Source organism: Haemorhous mexicanus, chromosome 1 (genome assembly GCF_027477595.1).
Source record: "Haemorhous mexicanus isolate bHaeMex1 chromosome 1, bHaeMex1.pri, whole genome shotgun sequence".
In the NCBI taxonomy this organism is placed as follows: Eukaryota; Metazoa; Chordata; class Aves; order Passeriformes; family Fringillidae; genus Haemorhous; species Haemorhous mexicanus.
In genome coordinates this window covers 47,123,151-47,141,953 of record NC_082341.1, presented here as the reverse complement: position 1 = coordinate 47,141,953, position 18,803 = coordinate 47,123,151, and the positions used below count along the sequence as shown (strand labels likewise).

General features: G+C 36.3%; 1 protein-coding gene across 1 annotated transcript in view; it reads right to left on the bottom strand.

Moving 5' to 3' along the window:
• Positions 1–18,803, bottom strand: part of SEPTIN7 (septin 7) — a 63,293-nt gene that overhangs the window by 42,803 nt on the left and 1,687 nt on the right. Inside the window, exon 2 of the mRNA XM_059839628.1 lies at positions 17,472–17,574. Within this exon, the coding sequence (XP_059695611.1) occupies positions 17,472–17,574 (103 nt within the window). The remainder of the gene's footprint in view (positions 1–17,471; positions 17,575–18,803) is intronic.

The following is an 18,803-nucleotide window of genomic DNA, read 5'->3' as shown; positions in this document are numbered from 1 at the left end:
TCAGAATTGGGAGTAAGGAAGTAAGCTTTATTCAACCACAAGGAACACACCCAAAACAGTTTTTTCCTTATATTCTATTTCACATATATCTGTATTAATGCTTTTGACTCCAGCTTCCTCACAAGGAGCTTTGCTGTTGCTGTTTACCTCTTTTCCCTACAGGTGCAAAAGCATTGTTTCATCTACAGCAGAACAGCACTTTTTAGTCCTCAAGCCCTCAGATAGCCTAAAGCAGCCACCAGTGAGTCAAAAGATACTTTCTTGACCCCATCAAAACACAGTGCTGGTTTGCCAACCAAAGCAGCAGCATTCACACAAAATAGCAGAGACTCTCCCTTCCAGAGCCAAGCTGAGAACTCTAATTTTAGTGCCTTGGAATATAATTACTAGGAGCAACCCATTGACTCTGCTATTAGGGAGGGATGAGAAATTAGTTCTATTCCATTCTATTAATGAATCCCACTCAAGAAAATAAACCTGAAAGAGTCTATGCAATATTATGTAATTTTTGCAACCACATTTCTACCCTCAGAGATTTCATAGCCCACTGAATACATTTTATTTACAATTCTAACACTGGTCCATTGACCCCGGCAGCAATATGCTGCAGAATATGGTTAGGCTATTTTCAGTAGTATTTTGGCAAGTACACAGGAATGTCTTAAAAGAAACTGAATTTAGTACATCTGGATCTTAAAATTCTGAAAAAGAAGGATGACAGAGTGTATAGCAAACTCCTACATGAAATGCGTCATTATATAACAGATCTCATGAAACTTCATAAAAAACCAACATATTTGAGCACCTTTTTGCATACAAGTTTTATATAAAAGTAAATGTATCAGTACTACTGAAAAAATAAAAAAAAATCCCATGAAACATTGCAGCTTTTAAGTCATCTATCTTTTTTCATTTGCTTCTTTCCATAATCACTGTTGGACTTAGAGCATAGGAGAAACACTGTTTTACAACTTCAGTGCATTTAACTGAGAAGGATCAACATTAGACAACTACTACATTTCCTATATCCTCAAACAAGAAGCGCCAAGAAAAACATGTCTGTGACAAGGCAGAAAGCTTTTTTACTTCATCCTGTTCAGAGCATACACAATAGTGCTCAGTTTTGATTTATGGTCAACACTGACTACTAATTATCAGGATTAGAACAGAGATATTAAAAAGCCTGTTCTGAAAGGCAAACTACAGTAGTTTCGACAAGCTTGAGTAGATAAATTGTCAACATAGTACAAGTCATAGTCATTATGCATAAACTCAAATATGCCCAAGAGCAAATGGAGACATGCTGAAAAAAATCCTAAAAACCACCCAAAACCAGCATTACACAACAACTTATATAAGCAAGTAAAAAAGGAAGGTTTTACTGCATTTTAGCAAAACTTTATATTAAAAAGGTTACCAACAAAGTATTCAAAATTTTCTTTGCTAGACTCTTAAAAAACGGCCAAAACACAGAATCATAATTTCCATATCCAGGTTTTGTTTATTAAAGACAATACAAAATCCAGATGCTCTCAAGGTCTCTATAAGTAAATGAGATTGTGATTACACTTGTCAAGAGAACTAATGAGGGCAAAGAGCTTCAGAATAGCTTCTATATATTCTCTTGCATTCTTTTCAGCCATGTTTAGTTTTAGACAGACTTCAGATCCAAGCACCATTTAAAAGCAGTAAACTGAACCAACTTCCCAGTGCAGAAACTTCTCAGGGCAATAAGTGAGAAAACCCTTCAGAACGGCAGAGGCCAACACATCCACAGAATGACTGTGAGCCAATGGATCACCACATCTGTGCAAGAAACAATTCTGCACTTCACCTTTAACAGTGCCTGTCTTTGTGAGACATGAATCACATGAGTCAGATGAAGAGTTACCCCAAGGATTACTGCATGGATTTAGTGGTAATTGATGACAGAAAGGGCAGGACCAAAACTCATCGAAGGCTTCAACAGCAAACACCCACCAGCTCACATGTAACAAAAGGAGAAAAAAAAAAAAAAAACTGATAAAAGAGGTAGAGAGAATTCATGCTTTCAAAAATTCCCCATGATTCAAAATTCAGCGCATTTCCAAAAAGCTCAAGTAGAATATAGGGAATTGCATTAATTCTGAACAGTGTCTATGCACCATGTCCCAAGCACACCTGACTGAAGACAGGTCACAAGCCTCCCCTTGCAAATCTGCTTCGTAATTACCTGTTAAGTGGCAACTCATTTATCCTAATCTTTTAGGGAAACATGGATCATACCACCTCTATTTCACACAATTTTCTGATTCCAAACTGATGTCACCTGAAAGTTTGATGAAAAAATGCTGTGGTATTCAGCAGATTCAAGATAAGAAAAAGCCTTGTGGGGCACGGGGTACCATCTAACAACCTCTTTTAGCAAACTGCCAGAGGATGAACAGAAATTCACCTGTTAGCAGATTCAGCCAAGGAAGAAGGTCCTCCATGAGCCGCAGCTCTCTGCTGCTCCTGCCCACCTTATCACCAGCCAGTCACATGGCTTCCAATTCTTCAGCAGCACCCAGTGCTGAATTCGAATCACAGGATTCAAAACAAGAGAGCAGCACACAGCAGGTATACCTGTCCCAGTCACATTTTTTCCACCTTTTTATCAATGGAAATTCAATTACTAATTATTTTTGCAAATCAAAATTTACATCTCAAGAACAATACAAAAAGTTTCCTATGTCTCCTGTTTTCACCTTCCCCTTCGGTACTTTCCCACCTTCACACCCAGCATATAAAGTCCTCACTTTCTCCAAGAATAGCTCAAAGAAGCACAGCTTCTGCTTGCTGCTAGAAGCAGATAACTCTGAAGCTATACATATGTTTTGACATATGCAGTCACTTTGTCAGAGTATGTGGAAAAAGCTAAAAATGGTTTTTGAACGCTAAGTAATAAAAAGTCTTCCGGAAAAGGTCCAAAGTGCATCAACAAAAAAGCTGCAGCCAGAAACATCAGAAACAAGAGCACTACAATTTATTGGGCATGAAAGAATGCTAAATACACTCAACAGTACTGCTATGACACAGCAGCTTGAACTAAACAGGTAGAAAGGCACACAAGAGACAGCCCTTGATCTTCCATTCTCAGAAGCATAAACATATTCAAGATACAATTTAACCAAGAAGTCACACGTAATATCTACAGAAACAAAAACAGTCTCTCTCTAGTTATCTTAGTCTTAGCTGAAAAATAAAAATTACTCAGTTTTTTTAGGTTTATTTTTAATAACTGTTTCAATGACACTTCACTTAAAAGCTTCTCACTGTATCAAGAAAACCCATCTGAGTTTACATCTTTTTGCACCTCCACGTAGCAGAATTTACCATAGAACTTTATCTACAAAGAGGCATTATACAAAAGCCAAAAAAGGACAATCAGCAACTTGAGGCTACAGATTATTACAAGCAAGAGAAACGGCACGTTTATGCTTCTTTGTAATAAATAGGTAACATTAACTGAGATGTCCATGTCACTCAGATAATACTATTCATATAGTAATGAATAGCATTATGACAGCAGTATCTGACATGACAAAACCCAGGTGTTTTAACAGGATAGATACTTTATGGGGAAATACATGGCAATTACTGCCAATCTAAATTGGGCATATACACCCACTTCTCTAAAAGACACTGCAATCTGCAGTACTTCTGTGTCAAAGTTTATCTTTTATCTTTCCATTGAGTTAAAAGTGCTAAGAGGCTCTCTCTTCTTACCCACGAAGAGCCAGCCTCAAGCTTCATCTGAAGTGATGGATAGTAGGTTTGTTAGAACAGTACATTTGGGGTTTTTTGCATGAACAAAAACAAGCAGCTTTAGCTGTGACACCTCTCTAGGATGTGACTCTTTCACTTTACTTGCAGAGGTATAGCTCCAAGGAGCTGGAGAATTAGTAAGCACTATCCTGCTCCATATTAAAAACCTACAAATAACAACATGAAAAACACAACGCAAAAAAAAAAAAAAAAAAAAAAAAATCCCATCACTTTATTAATGTTTGGATATGGGCACGGGCACTTTCTCAAGAAGGAGTGCATTCCATAAAAGTGTTCTGTAAAGCACAAAGATGAAGAGGACATGGAAGTTAAGAAAAGTCTCCCCAAAACCACTGAATGCAGTAAGAAAGGAATCATCTCTACTGAAGCCAGAGCTTGAACCTGAGTGCTTATTTTTGCACTTGGCAAGTTGAGGATATCCTGATCTTAATGTGATATATCTATATCAAACCACTCAGAAATATGCAAACAAGTAAAAAAACACATGTTTAGTGAAGTAGTGAAGCATGGCTACTGGGCTTTTTTTTATATTATTAGTATTTCATTGTAATAATTTACTTATTTAAATATTAATCACATTCAACACGCATTAAACAGATTTTTTTTAAGCTGACAGCAGGAATTTTAAGGAAACTGTTAAGTACACATATTGACAAACAGCCTTATTTGAGTAAGCAGAAAAAGTTCTCTATATCTGCCAGCAGTTCATCTTGCTAGTAACAGGGAAGCCTTTGTCTCCCTGCTTTTCAGCAACACCAAAAAAAAAAATCCAAGAAAAGATGCAACAACATGTCAGTTTTAAGATGCTAGAAGAATAAGATAATGAACTATGGATTTACTCACTAACTGCATTAACTCTTCTGTAGCAGTTTATTAAAAAGACGAACACCAAGAAAGATCTTCATAATCTGCATATTCAAATTAATGTAATTCAAATAAGAACTGTCATTTTATGCACTTAATCAATGGCTGATTTCTATTAATTTTCATCTGTTTTGAGGCAACTCAATTTCATCTTTGGCTAAAAAAATCTACTTTTGGGTAAATTTTTTCACTTTCTCATTAACCCAATACTTTGAGTGGCCTAACTTCACCTGATTAGCAACTGCAAATCATGTCAGAACACAAATTTAACCACATACCAATTCTAAAAGGTATTAGATTCACAAAGACTTCAGAGTCCTATCAAACTATCAACATCTTCCATCTTCCTGAGCTCTGCTTCGGGTTGAAATGGTATAAAAGCATTTTTGCAGTTCAGCCTTTTTTGAGCAACAAAAACAAACCACCTCAAAATGACAAACCTGAATGGCAAAGATATCTTTGCAGCATCTCATCCACATGATGAATCTCTACATGACAATGCTGTCTCTAGAAAGGCTTAGACTACTGAGTCCTTTGTCAAGTAATTTTAATAATCAGACTAGTGAGGCTACATGTCACCACAAGTTCAAGAAGGCAACTGACACCAGACCACTATCATCAAGTGTGCCTCTAAAATGGGACTGTCCTTATTTTATCCAATCCAGCACCCTCCTCCTGAGAGAGGACAAAAACAGAGGTTCAAGAGAAACCACATGAAAGTGCCTTGAACAGTGATTGGACCAGATGACTTTTGAGAGATGCCATCCAAACAAATCATTCCATGATTCTGTAAAAAGGCATGCAAGCAAACAGTGGGGCTTCCTTGAAATACCACTTACCTCCCAAAGTTTATTGAGCTAGTTGACAGTAATCTTTATTTTGACCTCTTCACAACATGTGTTTTTGAAAAGTTATAAATAGTAAACAAGAAACTATCAACAGCCAGGCCCACACACTATTAAACTCAAAATTTGTTTCTCAAAAACCCAAGGCACAGACTTCAGCAAGGCACAAACTTCAAGCACAAAATGGCTGCTTAACATTTATTTGCAGGAGGGCTATTTTGAAGCCTTTCAAAAGAGCTCTATAGAAGAACAGTCAAGAAACTGCAGGAGGCACAAAACTGGAGACCTCTTCATTCATCTCTACAGTGAGCTGTTTTCACCAAATTAGTACCATGATATGATTTCAGCTACAGTCATTATGATGATCCTCCTCCTGATTTCCTACTTATCCTGCTGTCTGTATCTTAGCCTGGTCTTAGTCAGCCACTCAACACCATTTAATAGGCACTAGAAATACAATTACAGCACTCTACACTGTGCCCTAAAAGCAAATTACGTCTCATAAATGAAGTTTATTTATAGAAAAAAGACCAAATAGAAAGCTTCATGTGAGTGCCAAAATAGGGAACAAGAATGAATATGAATACATATATATATACACACACACACACACAATGCCTAGAAGTTTGTCTATTGATTACACAGCACAGCTGATGCCTTGAATGGTGGATCTCAACTCCTTTCTAATTAGACAGGTATATAAAAATGTCATGCAAATAGTTGTAGAATAAATGCATTTACTGTTACTTAAAGAAGAAGGTGTTTCTGAGTAGAACCTCAAACTGTCCAAGTATCTGCAAAACTCATAAAATACTTCCTCTGAGTCACTTTTATTTTATTCAGCTATCTGAATGCTTTCCATTTGACATAAATCAACCACAGCAGATAAATTCACAGTCAAAAATCTGGACACTGTCCTCATTTCAAAGCACAGACAAACAGTATATAAAAATCACATTCTTTTACTTATTGTAGACTGAAATAGCTGTGATAATTCAAGCCAAACTGTTTCAATTTGACAAATATTTAAAGGTAAAATCTGGCCCAATCATTCAGGTCTCAACTGATTTCTCTGCATTCAGTCACCAAAAAGTATCTGATCATAGAATGACTTCACTATTAAACAACAGTGGCTAAAAGGATCATACTGTACAGACCAAGACCAGTATTTCAGAAACACAGCATGTTTTTCTTAAGAACATAGATTCAGTTTTTTAACCACTAGACAGTGTTAGTCTATTAAGTGGATAAGTAAGCACCGTGCATTATTGGATTAAGGTCTACCTGCATTGAAGCAGAAGTGGGTATTGCAAAATCACTGACAGAAGACATTGCCCTGCAGTGGTAATTGGTTTAGTTTTTTAGTTTCAGTTACTCAGAAAGAAACAGGAGACAATATATATCCTTGAAATAATAATTCAAATAAAAATTTTACTTACTCTAAGATAGTAATAGAATAAAAATTGAAAAATTCTAGCACAACTTTACAGAAGAAGCAAGTGTAAAATGCTATTTTTATTGATACAGTAACCTACTTATAGGAGCAGTTTTGACAGAGCAACTAAGATGATGCTCTTCAAGGTTTGACTTGGCTGTAGTTTCACTCAAGTTAACCAATGCATCACAAATGCTGCCATGGAACATAGGTGGGGATTGGGACAAGCGGCTTCTTTTATCCTGCTCAAACCAACCTCTGCACCAGTTCCCTCACAGGCTTCAGAGTACAAGGAAACAAGGTGGCTATGATTTTGTTTAAAGCTAGTTTATTCTGCACTGGAAGATTCATACTAACAAGGCTACCTCAGCTTTTTCAGAGCTGGGAGTGTCATACACTGGACCTATACAAAGAGATTATATGATTTCTTTTCATAACTACCATTGCTGAGAGCACTGAAGAACGGTTAGTCATAAACCTGTGCAAACATCAAAAGGGTTTTTACATTCTCCAAGTTCTTGGCCAGAAGTCTGGAGATACCAAAATGTTCAGAAAGGACATCCCCTTAGAAGTAATTATAATAAACTTGAACATTATGTTGCTAACCTATCAAGCAAAACACCCTCACATTTCATCCCAGAGCCAAGAAAACTCATCTTCAGGTCCTTAAAAATCCTCTTGTGGTATTTTTGTTATTCAGGCCTATGTGAAGAGAGGGTGTTTTTACTGCAGGGTATTACATTATTTGCTCAAAGGCTTCTTTGACAGACTGTGCCAACGTCATGTAAGGCATTTTCTTGGATGACAAAAAGAAAACAAACCAAATAATCTTCATCAATGTCAGATGAAAATAGCTAATAAGGAAAACAGCAGAGCAAAAAATAACCGGAAACTGACAATAAACTGTCTCCATCCATCAAACCAAGGAAGAACAGATGGTAAAAGAGAATTGCTGACTTTTGAGACAAAGAAGTTGCCTCTCAGAAAACCTACAACTCTCTTTAAAACTCTGCAGCGTGGGACAAACTTCAACAATATCTTGTCATCAGAAAAGTCATGTAGATGTGAAGGCAAATTAATGGATCACAGTTTAACACAGAGAGAAAGTAAATGTTTTACAGATTTACATCACAAGGTGCAAGGAGATAGTTACAGATGAAATATCAACCAGCTCTTTACCAGATTATTACAACCCAGGTGAACCACTCATATCTTTCACGAGCCAAACTTGGAATATTCCTGAGATTCCTCCCTATCATACTTGTGAATACAACACATAATATTTCTATTTTGAAAGACAGATGACACAGGCAATGTGCATGAAGGCAAGAACAACTGACGGAAGTGTGCTGTGAATGCCTTTGTTACTGCATGCCATTTGATCTGATCAAGCATCAGCAACTGCTGATCTGATAATTATATACTTCAGCAGTGGTTTGTTTCACAGTTGTTCAGTTTAACACAATGCTCATGGTCCTGTACTGAAAAGTGTTCCACAATCATCCAACAACTTCTTTCCACTTCAGACCACTGAATTACTATTTTTTCACTATCTGAGCAACAGCAAAAGGACCCACGATTCTGGATTTGCCCATAAATTCAAAATTCAACATATAATGACCTCAGACTGCTATTTTAAAAGGCTCTGCTGCTTGCAGTTTGAGATGTCACCTGGGAGTGCTCCAGATTATTTTCAAAAACACAAGCTGTCACTTCATACAGAAAGCAACACCACTTCATATATCCCAAGCAGTGAAACAGCATAGCCAGATGCTGTTAGAATTGACACTTGATGTTTTTATCCAGCCCACATTTATCTGTGTCCTTCCATTGCATTACTTCTCACTCCACAGAAGGCTGAGTTTAATCCCCTCGAATCACAGACCATTTTTGCCCTTCTGAGGAAGTCTCTGCTCCATAAAACACATTTGTTTAGCCTTTAAAGAAGAAGCTTCATGAGAAGAACCAGAATTACGCACTTTGCATTAACTTTGACAGACATGTGGTTCTAGTCTGAAGATAACAGCACAATTCTGGCTTAAGGTTCCATCTATGACCAAAACCAAAGTTTCACTGATAAAAAGCTAGAAGTTACTGTGAAATTAGGAAACCAGGACCCTCAAAAAAAACTTTCACGTCAAGTTTAACAAAGGGAAGGAACTATATTAAATGGCATTACAAACTTAACATAGCTTAAATCAACACTGACAGAAAATTAGCACTATTCCAAGATAGCTTAAGAGTTCTCAAATTTGTGCTCTTGGTAAACTACCTACAGAGAAAAATCAGGATGAAAGTAAAGTATGACAAGAACTCAAACAGAAAAAAGCAATTTGATTAAACAGTCGGCTTCAGCAGCCTCTCTCCCCTCCAGCCACTGATAAATCTAAACAGTCTCCTTAAAGTATTGCATTATGGTAAAAATTACTAGAAAATACCATCAGATATACCATAAGAAGTAAGAAAAAATATTAGAAGATTCTCATTCTCTTTAATAAGAGAAATTCAAGACAAGAATATGGTATAAATTCTAATTTATCAGTAAATATGCTCAGAACCTTAAGAGAAAAATATCCAAAACCCAAAATGAAACAGTTGCATATAACAGCCATACTACATAAAGAAAAAAAAAAACTGGAAAAGGAAGAAAAACTGTTTCAAATGGATTGACAAGAAAGATCTGAACTGAGTGTTGCAAAATCAGCCAGAGGGAAAACAATCACATTGAATCACATTCAATGGGTCACATAGGCTTTACTACAACTGGATATTTAGACCACAAATACTCCATCCAAAAATATCACTTTGGTTACAATATGAACCTATTCCTTGAAAAGGGTGTCAGCATTTCTTGATACAGCAGGCAAGACTAACATTTTCAGCCAACAAGAAATGAGAATAAGAAGTAGTTTTAAATTCATACTGCATATTTATCTGTACAAAAAACTGGCTCCTACTTTAAATCTCACTCTGGGCTTGTAGCAATGATGGCTTCAAAAACCAGTGCTGCAGTATGGTGTCACCTGATTATCCTGGGCTAAGGAACTGGAAACAGTATTAATGCGACTTCTAACTGCTTACAAGATGCGCAACATTTAGTTCTCACCCTGCTCATGCATGTGACAGCTCAGGACAATCTGTTGAGCAGCATGGAAACAAGTGTTGGCCACCTGATAATCAATTTAAGAAATAAAACATCCACTAGTTTGGTACCTTCTCTAAGATTTGTTCAAGTTCACACATTACTGGTTATTCTTATTCTGATACCAAAATGCCAGACGCATTCATTGCAGCTAAACTGTGATCTACAGACCTGTCACCAACAACAAGGACCAGGTTCAAATGCTGATCTCACCATAATGAACAAGCTTACAACAAAAAACTAAATAACAACAGAGTAACTGTGTGTCTGTGAGCATATGCACACATATTTGGATGTGTAAAATCAGCAAGCTCATTTTTATTTAGAAATAAAACGAAAAAAAGTAAGGCAGAAGAAAAAAAAAACTGAAAAAATTATTTATGCAGTTAGGAATACAGCAAACATGGCCTGAAGACAGCTAGTACTGTGAGAGGACTGATTATGCAGGGAACCACCAAAAAAATCCACAAAGCTTCAAAAGTGAAAATGACACCTACACAATACAGAGCACAATCTTTCATTAGATGTTCTTTATGAAATTTCCTGAATTCATCTATTAGTGATCCAGTAAAATAATTCACAGCATTTGTTATGAGACTGACAAAAAAACAATTTATGGAATAGAAAAAAAAAATTTTGCAACAGAATCAACACTCGCTTTAAAAAAATAAAAGCCATTTAGATTACAGGCAGATTTTTGCCAAATTATGGTTCACAGCAACACACTTGGAAATATTGGTCTCTTCCCATAAAAAACAAAGAATTTTAATAGATAAATTAGGATCTGACTAAAATACTGCCACATGAGAAACAGATCAGTTACTTACAATCACCAAAGCTTTACAAAAACATTTTCTTTATTTTTCCAAGTAGTATTTTAATATACTAATACTTGGTACCTAAGGTTAGTTGTCAAAACTTGAGTCATGTAACAGCAAGCATCCAATAAAAAGTACCTTACCGGAGTTGGCTTTCATATAATCTACTCAAGAAGCTTTGCATCCAAACACTTAAGAAAACAAAAATCCAAAGGCTCTTTAGAAGTTATCCAGTAAGCACTACAATTCCAATTAATGTTGTAATTGCAAACAATTAAAAAATGAGAATTGAAGACCAATCCTATTAAATGACAACTTTAGTTCTGTTCATTAGAGCCTTTAAGCTACTGCACAGAGAGGAAAATGTTTAAAATGAGCTTAGCAAAAATTAAGATTTTTTTTTTTCCTATCGAGTGATTAAAAGCCACTATGCTATAAGCAATCTGTGAAAGTACTTGAAAAACTATGGTTTCTAGATAAGCTCAAATAGGTAGATTAACTGAATTTCCCTGACAATAAGTTTCAACAATAACCCACTGTAAAAAGTTTCTCTTTTCCATTGGGTTGAACACTTTGTGCAGGTTTCTTTTCCCAGCAATAGAAAAAAGAAACAGCAAAACACTACAAAATAGGCAAAAACAGCAAGTATGTTGCCAGCTGTAGTTCACTGCTTTACAAAAGAAAGAGGAGGGGGAAAAATAAGAAAAAATCCATCCATAAACCAACAAAAAAGTATGAGAGAAGATTTTCTAACTGAAGCCATGTATATGAATATGTACTTCAAGCTCCGAAGTAAAAGTAAGTCGCTGGAAAATCATGCAGGACAGTCAACTCACTGTTAAGTTGCTGATCTTTCGCATCTTGGAGAGATACTTATTTCTTCATTAAAGATTTTCATAATTCATCTATTCTGCCCTCTTAAAAAAGTGTTTATCAACCTCTTTCCACAAAAAGGAGTAACAGGCAACTGATGAGGCATTACTCCAAAACAGAGATTACACCAGAGGAGCATGTCACCTCTAGGCATACACTAGCTCCATTCTGAGTTCCACCAATTTCCAATTTCCTTTGGTTTTACCTCTGCCAATTCTCCTACATTCAACCTATTTTGCTTTGGCATCCCCTTCAGGTACATGTTAACATATTCAGCCACCAATTTTTATACTTTGTAGGCATCATCAGTGGAATAAAATAAATTACTTCTTTCAAGAATTCTGTAACCTTATAAACAATCTTTTCTATATGTATACTTCAGGGAAACCTCAGAATCCTGTGAATGGAATTCCCACAACTTTATTTTATTTTTTATCTATTTTTCTAAAGGATCTATTTCCATTATACCATGACACTTGAACGCAGACTTCAACATCTCATTATAGAAGTCCCCTGAGAACTGGAAGAGTGCTGTCTAACTAACCCAGGCCTAGCCCGCTGGCACAGCTGTACCATACAGGCAGTCACCACACAAGTAGCCCAAAAGGGGCTGCAGCCAAGGACATCCAGTGGCACACAGGGCAGTTTTCAGAGGATGAGAGAACTAGAGAAATACAGGTATTCTGAAGAAAGGAACTTACAGGGGAATGGAGGCAGGATACCTGCAAGAAATCTTGCTAGTTTTTTTCCATCACATGCTTCTTTTTTGTAAAAACAAGAGGAATCTACTCCAGTCCTGTACTCCCCTGACTCTGCACAAGGCACCGCACACTCAGCATTGGCAGTGCAGGATCCTCACCAGCCAGGTAATGAAGGTCACACCAAAGGCCAAACACCTACTCAGATACTGCGGTAGAGACACGACTGAAACCTTAACTAGGAGCATTTCAAATCACAGTAGATCAACAAGAACTGGCAACATCCCAAAACTCTTCCTACTTAGTTGTACTGCCCACACACAGGTTACTTTACATTTAATTATTCTTCCTATCCTGTGATAAATTATTTTGTTCTTGGCATTAAAACTGACAGCAAGTAAAAAATAAGTATCTGTGAGTAGCTGTCTTAGTACTACTGGTTGGTTTGATAAATAGATTGCTTCAGAAGGGGAACAAGTGAAAGGGGTAATTCTAATCAGAACATGATCCATCACCAGAAGATACAAGTATTAAACTGGTCCAAGCTTTCTGCAGTGAACAATAAAAGCAATTTAAAATCAGGGTGTGCTACTTCTTTAAGGTAACTTCAAGTCTTGCAAAATACAGTCCTTTTCTTTGCATCCATTCCAAAAAACCATGTGAGCGTGCATATAACTACAAATTACGGACTCCAACAATATTGCATGGCATTTTCCTTCCACTTGTAATCTACAGGTGATCTACAAGGCTAAAGGAACAATTTGGAAACAAAACAGGCAATTTACTATGGGAGAGGTTTCAAAACAGCTTTCAAAGTCACAGCTACCAAACAGTTGCTCAAGAACGAGGAACTGCATAGAAAGGTCCTGTGGAAACCACTCAGCTCTTAAGTGTTCTGTACTTTGGAAATCAGATCACTTTAAAAAAAACCCAAACTTAAAAGTCCAACTTCTAATGCAACTCATGAAGCCTGAACACTTTGAAATACACAGCTCTAGGAAAAGTCACCACAAATACATGTTCTTAAGTACATAAGGTCTATAGAAGAAAGGAATTTTTAAGAATTATGACTTTGCATCTACTTGGGTGTTGGTTCAAATCCCATTACCAGCGTCATTTCAATACAACAACAAAAGAGGGATTTCCTGACTCAGTGTTTAGAAGGACGACACACTGAAAAATAACTATTTGTTCCACACCTCATATACACTAAAGCAAAAACACACACCCACTACTTAAGCAAGTGTAATTATATTAACAAACAGACAGAACTACAATTCCACAATTAAGACTTTCTTTAATTGTGAGTTACTAACCACAGTGGTATTACTTCTGGAAGTTTTCTTTTCTTAAACATCTGACTTAAACATGTACTTTCCTCCAAAAAAAAACGGTACAGCAGAGAAATACAGAGTATACTCTTAGGATTTCAGACAGACTAAATATTTATGTCGGGTTCTCAAGTGTTTCAACAAATGTCTTATACTTAAAGAGATTACACAAGATTATGAAGGAAGCAAGCTACCAAGGCAAACTTACCATTTTTTCCACTGCTGAGCTTTAAAGCTTCAGATGTAGAATCAGTTGCCTTAAACCACGATTTAAATGTCTTTGAAAGCATCAAGAACGTTAAACGTATATTTCTGCTGATTTTATGTCATATCCTCAGGGGAGGTGCTTGTGAGTTTTTATTCTGCAAAACCAACTTGCTGCAGAGGCAGCATGATGAAATCTACTGCTTAGCCTTTGAGAATATAACTAAGATGAAATTGTCTCATGAAGATGAAAGACAAATCAATGAAAACTGATTAATAAGGAAAACAAAGGGCTATCTCAGTCTTCAGTTTCTCAAGAAAAGTTTATAAACACTAACAAAAGAATCAATACAATTTACAGAAAAGAAATAGAGATAGAAATGTCAAAATGTTTATTATGGCTAAATATTATAGAGTAACACCAGCTTCTATTAAGGTTTACTTTTCAATTATTCTTAAAACATTTGATATAAAAAAGGTATTTTGACATCCTCTTTTTATAATTGTATGTATGTAGTTCATAATCACTTCACCCATTAGTTATAATGTAAACACCATAACACCTGGAAATCAGGTGTATATTAATGTAAACACCATAACATCTGGAAATCGACAACTGTACTTTACAGAAAAGAGCTCACTAAGATTACAAGTCTCAGATACATCAAACCTACTAAGTCCTGACTCAGAAGAGCAAGTTATAGACAGAAAACTGTCCACATGGGTCCAAAGCAATGCCACCAAACAACTCCGCTCAGGAGGAGAAAACCTGCTCCAGAAACAATTCTTTAGGCTATTCAACAACTACTTGGCATTATGCATGTCCACATTTAAAAGCCCACTGTCCAACTTCACTGGCACAAAGAAGAGCAGGAAGCCACCACACACTGCTATGGGCAGCTCCATCATTCCAGGGCAACGACAATAACTGGGGAAATATACATTTTATGTACTCACATTCATGCTTTAGGCACAGGAAATGTTCTGCAAAATTAATCTACTTCCCTGCAAAAATTCTTACTGGAAACATCAGATCTGTTTGATGATATACTCACTACTTACTCAGTCACAAAAATCTTACACTGTTAAACTGAAAACAATTGTTTCTACAGCAGTAGAAACACATACCATAGTACAACCATACTGGCAAATTCCCCCCAAACACTGCTCTGGTCAATTTTCATTGTACACATTCCAAAGACAAAAAAGCCAGATATATCACTATGCACATCTATTAAGTTTAACTGGTAATTCCAGACTAAATGTACAACAGGAAAACAGTTTCTATACAAATGCATTAGATGCAATATCAAACCTCATGGACACCTGAAAATAGCTGGACACAGATCCCAGATCCCAAATATCTCTGTTTTCTTTGTTGTATCTGTTTACCAACCACAAGGATGGTTTTGCTCTTTTTGCCTTTCAGAACAAATGGGTAACACACTGACTACTTCCAAATAAAGCAGAGCTAGCAGATCAGTAGTTGTGCAATCTGCAGTAAAAGGTAGCCATGCACACAACTCTTAATAGTAGAAAGAGCAAAAGAATATTTTAGATAATCTCCAAGAGATAATACATCCAGTATTCTTATTTTCCCAGCACTGACCATACACAGATAAACATTATATTCTAACTTTCAAACTTTATCAAGTAGATTATAGATAATTCCATTTACTATTACAGATTTGTACCATTATGTCAGCTAAAGACTTCAAACCAACTTAGAGTACACTGCCTCACAGGATGAATACAGCAACAAATAATTACAATCCCAACAATCTACTTGCAGATTACATTACAGTGTTTACCAACACAAGTGATCAGTAATACATAAACTATTTCATCTTCATATTTAAAAATGAACACATTTTTTCAAGGCATACTATTACGAGGCACTTAACCTTGAAACAAAATAATTTCTCTACGCCACCCCTCCCCAAATGTCCCTAGAGTACTAAAAGATCAGCTATCATTTTGTTTAAACATTCACTTTCAAGTATCTGATTTCTATACTTGGGGGTCAAAAGAAGAGAATTAGTGGCATTTTTAATTTAGGAAAATACTGCCACCTCTCCTAGTAAGCTTCCAGACAGTGGCACAAATTTCCATGCAAACAAATGAAGTCTTAGTAATAAGCACAAAAACAGTAAAACTAGTCAACATCTCATTTTCAATCTAATTTTGGAACAATTTTTCTTCTTCCATCTTCTACAACTTTCCTAAATGTAATTGCTTTAAACTATACTACAGGGAAACAAGAGAACAATGAGGTAATTTTGCAGACTTTCTCCAGTTGTATCACATCCTTACATCTACCACTTATGAGGACAGTTTCATCCCTTCCTCCTTTTTATTACCTGTAGATAGCAAAAAACCAAATTTTACTTTAGACTTAACAGTTTTTTACTAAATATTTATGTACTTGGATGCTAGACTATTAAGGAACCTGTCATCAGGTTCCAAAGGAAAAAAGCAACCCTCAAGTTTTAAAATCCTAGCTCACTATTGTAATCAAAAGAAAAATATATATGATCTATACAATGAGTTTGCACCAATTTGCCCTTGATTTCTGTCAACAGTACTGTTATGTTACATGCTACATGCACATAAAGCCTGCACAAGAAATCTATTGTGTTGATGACAAATAAAGCACTATTAAGCTAGCCAAATTACAAAAGATAGAACTAGATAACAAAGTGACAGATGGCTATTATAAAACACTTTCTAAATGATTATCATTATTTTCCTGATGAGCATGCCAAAACAAGGTCACATATCCAGTAGTATCAGTTACACACAAATGTACCCAACTTTACTAACATAAAAGTACAGAAAAGAGCAAGAAATTGAGTACTTTTATGAGTACTCAATATGAGCAAGAAACGGGATTCCCTAGCAGAAAAGATGACAAATTAGGGTCATCACGGAAGCGTAAATGAACTGTTCTGAATGGTATTATTCATTCAAACTAACAGTAATTTCCCATTTACTGCAGTCCATAGGGAACAAACTGTTTACATTTGGTTTTCTTTGCAACCATACAAACTAGAAAGGTTTGTTTAAATTAAGGCTTTGATTTTGCAGCACAGTTTTGTGGCCACAGAAGTGCAGGATAGACAGGATCCTACTGCCTGGTTATATACAAGGTTTGCCATGTTGCACTCAACCATAAAAATTTCTTTTTTATTCAAATGACAGTCAGGTTCAAATTACTTCAGTCATACTTGCAAGTAGCATTTTAGACCAGATCCACACCAAACTGTTTTCCTAAGACCATATGAACTACACAGTTCTCATCATTTATTTGTCTCCTCATTAACTTGTGCATCAGACGTGTTCTTTTTAACCAACCTAAATTTATCAGTCCAGCCGGGTAAGATCCATGTTTTCTTTAAGAACTATGACAAGCTACTTCTAACTATCAACACTGAAAACAAAGAAAGAAACTTACCTACTACCATGAGCGTGAACTCAAATCCTCTCTTCACAGACTTTCGGTAAACTTGATTTGGAAGATTTGCAAACCCCACATATCCTTCAAGGTTCTTCTGTTGCTAAAGCAAGAGATATTTAGGAAAAAAAAAAAAGTTAAAAGGAAAGCAAGTAATTTCTTAATTGGCTTGTATTCTTCATAGTTATTGAAATGTTCACTTCATTTTCACATTTGTAGAAAAGTGCTATCTACCCAACCTCTCAACGGCCCAAATTGTCTACATTCAAGACAGTAGAATGAACTGCAGCAAAAAATACAAAAAAAATTTGGTTTTGAGTGGATGGCCAAAAAACTGGCACAGAAACTGAAGTATACTAGGAGTATTTTGGGCAAATGCAATTGACATATTATGCCTGTTTGAATAAACACAACAGTGAGCACATGCAAACAAATCAAACCATAATCGACTTGGTACCAATGCCCATTTGAAACACAGGCCAGCAGTATGGATGCACCTTTCCTGTAGTTTGAAGTCATGGTGGTACTGCCTCAACATGATGGGAATCAACTTGACACCTCTGCTTTTGTGTGACTCAATTGGAGGCCTTCATGTTAAACCCAGACTTACACTAACGCAGCATGCCTTGCATAAATCCTCCATACAGGCAAAACTTCAGTTGCCTTGTACTCTGAAAAACTTACCCAAAATAGTGCCTACTGTGAAACAAGAGAAGAATTCTGGATGTTAGCCATTACTTCTTCTCACCACATTAATGAAAATGCTGGATGTGCTTAAAATGCCTCCTCCTCACTGTACTAGACGCAGCAATCTTTCAAAGCTCAACTTTACACCACTCTTCCAGCACAATCCTACAACTGTTTGTTTATTAATGCAGCAGCTCTGAGGATTGTCATATGAGACTGGACAATTTAGATATTTTAAAAAGATTCTGAAAACGCTCTCTTGAGACAACTGTCTACTAAAAACAGCACAACACACTGCTTGTTATGGAGCAATGATTTCAGCCTTTAGAGTTATGTTGATGCAAAGCTGAGAGGATGTCATGTGATTGATGGTGGTACTGCCTCAGAGTCTGAGAGCTGTACATACCCACACAGCTGAAGGGCTGCCTACAAAGTTCAAATTCCACTGCCTAAAATTATCTTTATGAAAACAGAGGAACTCTAAAAAATAATTCGTAAAAAAAGTTTTTACCGCAGGCACTCTTGGCTCAGAACTTCTCTGTATGGGATACAGTATGGTTAATTCAAGTTTGATACGTGGTTGACTCATTTATTTTGAAATTTTTTCTTTCTAAAACTGACAGAATAAGTTCAACGCAGTAATAA